This window comes from Pecten maximus, chromosome 6 (assembly GCF_902652985.1).
Source record: "Pecten maximus chromosome 6, xPecMax1.1, whole genome shotgun sequence".
NCBI lineage: Eukaryota > Metazoa > Mollusca > Bivalvia > Pectinida > Pectinidae > Pecten > Pecten maximus.
In genome coordinates this window covers 24,452,224-24,461,853 of record NC_047020.1, presented here as the reverse complement: position 1 = coordinate 24,461,853, position 9,630 = coordinate 24,452,224, and the positions used below count along the sequence as shown (strand labels likewise).

At 35.1% G+C, this 9,630-nt stretch overlaps 1 protein-coding gene and 1 long non-coding RNA gene across 2 annotated transcripts; both read left to right on the top strand.

The window, feature by feature from the left end:
* The first annotated feature begins 358 nt into the window (after nucleotides 1–358).
* Nucleotides 359–5,592, top strand: LOC117329318. The gene is made up of 4 exons (XR_004533148.1): nucleotides 359–3,347; nucleotides 3,736–3,895; nucleotides 4,272–4,471; nucleotides 4,903–5,592. It is a non-coding gene; the product is annotated as an uncharacterized LOC117329318 (long non-coding RNA).
* Nucleotides 5,593–6,215: 623 nt separating this feature from the next.
* Nucleotides 6,216–8,473, top strand: LOC117329317. Its single transcript, XM_033887222.1, has 3 exons — nucleotides 6,216–7,253; nucleotides 7,396–7,522; nucleotides 7,781–8,473. Exons 1-3 carry the CDS (start codon nucleotides 7,080–7,082, stop codon nucleotides 8,047–8,049), a joined length of 570 nt encoding a protein of 189 aa, XP_033743113.1. The 5' UTR covers nucleotides 6,216–7,079; the 3' UTR covers nucleotides 8,050–8,473.
* Nucleotides 8,474–9,630: the final 1,157 nt, after the last annotated feature.

The following is a 9,630-nucleotide window of genomic DNA, read 5'->3' as shown; positions in this document are numbered from 1 at the left end:
CTGCTTTCAGTGATCATTGTTTTGTTGTTATGAAAATTGACTGTGATCGTGGTAGTAAAGGTCCAGTCATATGGATTTTTAACAATTGTTTTTCGCTTGACGATGAGTTTAATGATAAAATCAAATCTATGATTAATGGTGCTAAGAGGTGTTTTTTATATACGGATGAACCCAAGGTTTGGTGGGATAATCTGAAAAATAAGATAAAGAAATTTTCGCAAGTGTATGGTAAAGACCGTAGCATGAAGCGTCGGTCGGAATATTATAAAATTCAAAATAAAACTGTTACAGATGAAGATAGAGTTAAATGTGATTCAGTGATAACTGCTTTGTCTGGTATGTCAAGAGGTAAAAGTCCTGGCTTAGATGGACTTACTGTTGAATGTTATTGTCACTTTTTTTGAGGAATTAAAATGTATATTTTCTCGTGTTATTCAGAGTATCCGGGATGATAGGAAATTGACCAGAACTATGAGATTAGGAGTAATTTACATTGTCTATAAGAAAAGGGGAGATAAGTCCATGTTTAAAAACTGGCGACCTATTAGTCTTCTCAATGTGGATTACAAAATCCTAGCCCGAGTAATGTACAATAGACTCAAATCTGTTTTACCTACAATTATTTCAGAGAGTCAGTCTTGTTGTGTGATTGGTCGTGATATTTCGGACACCATTTTTAGTGTGCGAGACATTATTGATATCGCTAATCACTTCACTATTTCATCAATTAACGTAAAGGTATTTAATATCTTTTAAGTTAATTTTAACATTTTCAGCAAAATAGATGCATATGTATGGTTACAAGAAACCTGTTGGGTTGATATTTTTGTCTATCAAGACAGCCGTATGTGATAAGTTAGTATTGTTGTAAATGATACTTAATTATGACCACATAAAATGTGTTGCTATTTAAATGGCTAAATGGTTTTGATGAGTATCATTGAAGAGTTTTACGTATTATATTAAAGTTGACGATATTGAATAGAATGTTGTGAATGTTTATGCACCTAATACAGTGAGTGGTAGAAAAACACCTTTGAACATTCAGATAGATAGCCTGGTTACAGGGGATAAGTTTAATACTACCTTATCTTTACTAGATCGCACAGGTATTACGACACATAGCATAACTCCTAGTGTATCTGCTTTGAAAATTTTTATGATTACTGGAGAAGTAGAAATAATGATTGTGCTGTTTTTCTCGAAAAAGATAGTAATGGCGCTTATCTAAAAGTCATATAGATCTATATTTTTTTTCTATTTTTGTTTTCACGTAATGTTTCTATTGTGATCATTGCTTTGTAATAACAAAAAATGGCAGTGATCATTTCAATTAAGGCCCCGAGGTTTGGATGTTTAAATAAATTTGTGTAAGACGCTTGTTATGCAGTTTTTAGTCTAATAAATGATTGTGCTAAGAAGTAAACCTGATATACAAGGTGTGAATGAACCCAACATTTGCCAGGATAATTTGAATATAAAACAAAAGAAACTTTCTCAGTTGTATCGTATGGGTGGTAGTTAAACCGGATGTCTAAGTATTATCAGATTAAAAACAAGTTGCAAATGTTTTCTTTGGACATAGCTAAGGGGTAATATTTTGATTACGATAGATATGAGGGATTGGGACAAAGTTTAGAAAAGGTTAAAAAAAAAAAAAAAAATTAATTCTGCTATTGTATGACCCATAGTTAAGTGGACTGCAGATATGATTTTTTTTTTTTTCAACTAGAGTGGCAACATTGCATCACAATAAATTGTTCACGTGATACAGATGGGAATTCATTACCTTCTTGTGATGACATGTGTAACGAAATAATTTTGACCGTGACTACGAAAATGGGTAGAGTACAGATGCGGCCAGCCTCATTTTGAGAAAAAGCCGTCGAAAGTCGCGAGATATATATCTCTTTTTTTTTTCTTTTTTTTTTACATATATTGTGAATGAATCAAATGTCAGTCTGGTCTATTTGACGATCTGTGATGCTGTCATCAGATAAAAAGTTTTTTGCGTATAGAAATCGCAAAATGAGGGTATCTATATATATATATTATGTAATCGAATGCACCCGATGGAACGGGAGATCACTCTCATTACCTAACTGCTGTACAGATGTTCCACGAAGTTAACATTAGCCTATTCTCTTGATTTTTTTTACACAAAAACTGCAGTGATGATTACTATGAAAAACACGACTGGAAGATGTGATTTGTGATTATGATGAAGTGTGAACGTTCAGGTGTAAGTAATATTTTACTTTCACTTAAAATCTCGCGATATTGTGAACCGCGAACATTTCAATCATCATGATGTCCTAGATATCGGGATTTGAATACAAGGTAACACATGTTATTAATGGCACTGTCACTATGAGTCAACTTTCAGTTGCAACAAACTCTAGCTGTTGTAGTATTCCTACAGAAATCATTTTAAATCAGGACAAACCATTCATAGATGAAAAAGAGACTGTTGACCAGCTTTATTATTAAAAACTTTACGCATTATCGGATGATACTGGTGCTTTCCGTGATCTTTCATCCGATTCCAGCAGTGACAAGTTTAATTATGAGTCAGATGAATCTTCAGATGGGAATCGTATTGTATTCGTTTCAACAGAACCCAGCAATGACACCTGTAAATTTAAACTATATAGTGGTGCGCCATGCAGTGTAAAAATTGACCTGGAATCAGCATTTAAATTCAGAGAATAAAGTCACCAATTAACACACGATGAACTTGATATAACAGTGAAGGCTGGGCTATTTGCTCACCGGAGATCTGGTGATCATACCCAGTCAAAGAAGCACAAGGTAAAAGAGAGGGAACGACCGTATGAAGAGTATTATTTTCATGGAGTCCGTGTTTGTAGAACTGCATTTTGTTTTATACGTGATATAAGCAAGAACAAATTACAGGCAATTAGTAAGTCGCTGGATACTCATGGTTTGATTCCAAGAAAACATGGTATTTCTGGAAAATCTCCAGTCAGAAAAAGTGCTTCTTCCCTCAGATACAACTGCCTTGGACATTTTTTAAATGTATGAAACCCTGGCTGTTGACATGAAGTTTAGACGAGTAAGTCTTCGTACATTTCAGAGAGTATGGCATGATTTAAGTTCATGCATTACAGTCATGAAACCATGTACAGACTTGTGCAACTTGTGTCAAAAATGTTCACATAAACCTTCTGTGACTGGTACTGCAAATGATGATGAGAAGAAACAAGTATTGGAGGAGTATAGCAACCATGTCAACCATGCTAAACAACAGAGCGATGTATACAGACAACAATGTTCAGATAGTAAAGAAAAGTTCAAATTGCTGCCATAAGAAAAGAAAATATCAAGTAATTAATTGAACAATGATTTAAGTAAAATTTTCTGAATTGCAAATAACTACGCAAAAGATGATATATCCCTTTCAATTTTTTGTGTATTTTTGCTAGTTTTTTGAGACCTCAAGTGCAGTAAATTAACAACTCCAATACAAACACATAAAAGATTATTCATGTTTGAATTTATCTTAACATCCCAAACATATTGTTTAAAAATTTGGAAAAGAATGCTCATGTACAATTATGTAAAAATGACAATTATGTATTTACTAAAAAAAATTTAGCATTATGAAATAACCTGGCACAGTGTATCGCTTAATAAAGCTATTAAAGGATTAAAATGTAGATTGAAAAAAAGGAATTTCGATAAAACTGAAATTTTGTCTTTATTTCCTTGTAGGTAATTTGCCCTGTTCAGTCGATGAAGCTTTCCATTACTCCTGGGATTTTGCACAGCAAGTTCATTTCCCTATCATGCTCAGCAGGTTGGTGGGTTGGTCCCATCTTCGTTAAGACCCCACGGAAGTGCAGTGTCTTCGGAAACTGCTCAGAGGGCTCAGGTAATTGATAGAAAACATTCAATAGTCTTAGAATATTTTATTTCAGTGAGACTTGCGAGCTAAAGTACAAGATCAAATCCAGGTAGAGTGTACATGTATATTACATTTAGAAATAAATAGCACTGTGTTGACATTTAGAGTAATCAATTATTATATTGTAAGCTTTATAAATATAAAACCTCTTGGACCATGCATAATATTAATTGGTCATTGTTATGCTTCATATTTAAGGTACAAATAAATGTGGTGCTAGTATGATGTCAAGGTTGTAATTGAGGCTGACAATGATATAAGCTATTTTTATTACAATGACAACTTCCTGTGTATGATAAAGGCTTTCTTACTTATCTACACTCAATAATGTTTCATTTAACAGAATAGCAACATTTCTACTTAGTAGATGAGGCTGAAAACTCTGGAATAGGGAAGGGAGCTAACTTGGTTGTCAGCATGGTCCATCACTATTTCAGCATTATGGACATGGAGAAAGGATTGCCAACATCCATTTTGATAACTTTAGTGGATAGAATACGAACAACATTGTGTTGTGGTATGCCCTTTGGAGAGTCTTAGTTGGTAAGTACCAAGTACATAAGTTATTAGTTACAGTGTGTCACATATATTGTGCTGGGTTTAGTTTAAGATTCTTGCATGAGTCTGTCATAGGGAGACAGCTGGAGCCTTTCTTGGAGTTGCTTCCCACCATTTTTGTTCCCATTTATACAGCTGCGTGTGCTGTATACATTTCACTTTTGGATATAAGATAACTACACTTAATTTGATATTCTATTTAGATTTTTTTTTTTTTAATTGCTTACAATGATTTATTTTTCTATGCTGATAGCAATTTTGTTTCAGATTAGGAAAACAACTTTAATTTTCATAGCTATTGACACTGTCATTTAATCTGTAGATTAGGCATTTCAAAATTCAATGCATGTTTTGCTTTTCTTTCTCAAGTCAACATTGACTATAAAGTGTTTTATGTGTATTTTGATATTTTTCAGGTCTGCATATTGTCGTTCAATACTCCATGATGATCCAAAATGATTGCTGGCCACACAACGTTTGATCCTGACTGGCATTTCGGTGTGTGGAAATTGCACTGGAGATCCAGTACTGTTGAAACCCTAGATGAGGTTGCCCAGACAGTTACAAACTCATCCCGTAATAGACATAACATTCCACAGTTGAAGAAAGATCAAGACAAACTTAGAGACTGGAAGTCATACTTAAAGCAGAAACTTCAAGCCACTGAAGAATCTCACAAAATATCACCATTTTCTTCTTGATACTACCAAGTCTGGGACAGTGTTATGCAAGGAACTTAATGACTCTCCAACAGTGTCTGTCAACCTGCTAAAGAGAAAGGACTTCCTTCCGTCTGTGGATGATGAACCAGAAGACATGGTGTCAGCAGGACTGGATCCATTAAGACAGTGGTATTTGTATGACAGCATTAGGGAATTTTGTAAGACACAAAGCTCACAGAACATTACATGTCCTAAACCCACTGTACCGAAATCAGAAGTGGACCTAGTAAAAGAAATTGACAAAGTACCAAGTCTTCCATGCAAATGAAAAGGTTTACTGTTGAGATGATGTTGCTGATTGCTCGCTTAGCATATACAGTATCTTGATGCAAGCAGCATGTATATCTATGTCTAAAAGTTTGACAACCAAAGAATGTTTTGATATACAGTAAAACTCACTTGTGTCGAACACGGTTGAATCGAATACATCGGATGAGTCGAACGTTTCGTTCGGTCCCGATTTTTTCCCTTCTTTATCTTAGTAAATTAAGCACGGATGACTCGAACACTGTTGAATCGAATACTGCGGTTGTGTCGAATATATTTTGTGGTCCCTCCCTTCTAAACTATACCAAAATTTCCATTTTTGTATCGAACATCGAGGCGTCATCCTGTCTCAGGTAAAATTTTCTGGCCTCATCTGATTGACCGAGTGTGACCGATCACCCGTAACGGTGTAAACAGAGCCTATTATTAGTTTCCGGCTGTCGGTTACGCATCATCCCATTGTTTATACAGGTGCTCAGGTGAAGTAAAACGTTCAGGTATACATAACTAAGAATAAAATGTGCACGTTTTAGTCTACAAACCAATATGTGTTCTGTTTACTGTTTTGATGCACGAGGCCGCCGAAAAAATAAGGAAAAAGTAAACGATAAATTACATATCTTCCATCGAAAAATGCAAAGAAAAATACCTGTCTGTCATTGATTTATCTGTTCTATGCCTAAATTCTGAATACGACGATGCAATAGTAACAATGATATGCGGGATGTTTTTACATGTAGTTTGTATTGAATTGTTAGGAATCGTTCACTTTATACTAGTCGCTGTTGAAATATTTTTTTATTTATGTTGGCAGTTGATGCATCAGACAATTAAAACAATTTTAAATTTAAAAAGTCTTATAGTGTACTACACTTCACTGTACCATCATTTCATACTTAGCATGTTTGATTATCTCCCTTTGTTGTATATAATTCTTGTGAGTGAAACTTTTTATATTACGCTGGTGCTAAAGCTCATCTTGCATATCATTACTTTAGTCTACCCTGATGAGTGTTACAGGGTTATTAATGAAGTACAGATATTAAATTAATTATAGTTTATACACAGCCATAATATGTATATGATCATTAATGATTTTGAAAAATGCCCCCCTCCACACCCTCCCCTTGTAAAACCGAGCCTTTTTTAGTAATTACTTACGCAAAAGGATTTTTTGAATGTATTGTACTGTTCTTAGCTACAAGTTCTTTAAGTCTTTTCCTCACATTTGGTAATTTTTTTAATTTAGAATGTTAAAGAATATCAAAATTGCAATCTCAATTTGCGATATTATTTAAGGAAGTGCACATGGATTATCTCCCTTTATGGTATAAAATGTATGAGTGTATGATTCGAACTTTGAAAATAAACTGTTTTTTGTTAGTTCAAATAATTTATTTACTTTTAGAGATGTAAATATATTGAATACTATTAATAAGTGTAATGTTGAATACAGTCACGTAAAAAAACGTATTGATTATGAAATTATTGAACTTTGTTGAAACGTAATAATTAAGAAATTATTTAACTTTGTTGAAACGTGGTATTTCTTCGTTTTAGCTGTGTGGTCAGCAGTCAAAGCTCTTTACAAGGATGTGGACATCATGGGATGTTATTTTCACTGGGCACAGGCAGTAATGCGAAAGGTACAGTCCCTTGGACTGAAGACGACCTACTGTGAAAAGAAGGGACTGTACGTCTTCATCCAGCAACTGCTCGGCCTTCCGTACCTCCCGCCAGGACATATTGAGAGGGCATTCCAGAGCCTGACCGCTAAGGTAAAACTGATGATATAATTGAAAATGATTTGCAATTTTCCGATAAAGCAATATGTATTAAGTTTAATCATATACGATTAAGGTAGCTCTTCATCACAATTTTGGTGTGTAAATATATAAAATATCTTAATTTTTGTTTCAGCTTCCTTGTCCAGAGGTAGAGGACCTGGTGTCCTATTTGGAGAACGCCTGGCTGCACAACCCAAACTGGAGTGTCCGTCAATGGAGTGTGTTCCGCCAGAGCATCCGCACGAACAACGACTGCGAAGGTAGGTTATACAAATCATATGTTGGTATTGCACATGGAATACAAAAATGTTGTCATAATGTTAAACTTAAAAATCACTAAAATGCAAAGTCGTACAAAAAAAAAAGTACTCAAGCGATAATATGTCATTTAGCGGGAAATGCAACATGTCATACCAAAAAAAGAAATGTAATATATCATACCAAAAAAAGAAATGCAATATGTAATACCCAAGAAGACGTACTCTATATCTCACAATGTGTTTTTGTTTTTTTAACAGGCTGGCACCGACGATTGAATGGCAAGGCAGGCCGGGCCATACTCCATTTTTACCTCCTAGTTCCACTTCTGAGGAAGGAAGCCAACTCCATCGAAGTGACCATGCGTTTGGTGGAGGAGCAGACCATCACCCGTCACCGCCGCACACAGAACCGTCTCCGCGAGACCAAGGTGGAACAGCTTTGGAACGACTACGAGAGTCAGACAGTGCAAACGTCAGCATTTCTGAGGGGAATCTCGAGGCTTTGTGCTCCAGGATTTCCTGAGTAGACGCGTATATATATACTGTATATAGTGTATAGAACTTTGTAGTGTTAACGTTGTGAACATTGCTAAGAAGAAAGATGTGTTTCAGTTTTGTATTTTTAAGGAAATATATATTTGTGCTGATTTATGTCCTTTTTTCATCTCTTCTTTGTTTATTGTATGTAAATATCTATGTAATGTTATTTTCAGAATGAGAAGTGTATATACCGGTAGAACTGTGAAATAATTGTTAAATAAGTGTTTAAAGTATTTTATATTTATAAATCAATAAAGTCAGGTTTGTACATGCTTTTGTACTTTGTTGTAAATATATATATGCTTTTGTACATTGTTGTAAATATGTTTTCTGCACATCGGTAAATTTGTGAAGAGAAAGAAGTTGAAAGTTGAAAATATGATTGCAAACTATATGTATTAACAAAATAAATAAATAATATGTTTCCCATCTATTGAATTTTTCTTGTTCTAGTTTTCTTTGTTATACACGGTGACGTTTTATAATAACCCCCCACCCCCCATCTTTTGTATAGTACTGAAAGTCAGTTCATCATAAAAAATATCAAACACTTACCACATGAGGCAAAGGATGATATCACGGATCCAATCACAACACCGCGAAAACAACACGATATATTGTTAGCTTCGTTTACTCACGCTATACAATATTCAGATTAAGGGGCGACAACCTGTACTGAATAAAATTGTAAAATTATATGTATTTACATGTATAGATATGTAAATAACACCAGAAAAGATAATAAAAAAACACAACATGGGGGGGTCGAAACGAATAAGGGGCCGGAACGACTAAGGGGCCGGAATGACTAAGGGGCCGGACCGGTTAGGGGCCGGAACGACTTGTAAGACAGACCACTAATATTTTGGATTTACATATTTCACAATATAGGCTTTCTGAAAATGTAATCAACCCAATTGATGATTTTTTCTCGTCTGGCACCATTTTCGCAGTCATGGTAACATATTATTCAGTTTTTATAATGACAAGTACGGTATTGTTTTCATTCCTCAGACGGGGAAGTGGATGTCAATGAACTCTGCTGCGACTTGTTGAGGACTAACGTATAGCTCTGGATAAGCATAAGTATGTTGCCACTCTACTGATGGAACTGCCAAAGGGTTTTTATTGACTTCCTCGTAAACTTTTGATCAGGAATCTGGAGGCCTACGGTATGAGTGAAAACTCTGTTAGTATGATCTACTCTAAGATTGGCTCCGAATGCAGTGTCTAGCTGGAAGCGCTGAAGGGGGTTCGTCAGAGACCTCTACTAGGCCCTCTGCCTTTTATTAAATCCATTCATCTATATTCGATCACTAGGCAGGTGACAAAACAGTTGGTGGTTAAAACAAAGACCCTTTAGAGTCGGGTTATACTTTATGACTCTTGCATGATCGCACCTAATCTTAATTACTAGTATGCAGCATGCTTGTTCCATGAAAAGTGTTCGTTCGTAAAATGGTAGAGATCCAAGAAAGAACATTGAAATTATATTTATCATGACCACAGCTCTCATAAGTACTGGATTTTACCAAAAAGCGATAGGTTGCATCATGTATAGTATAGTG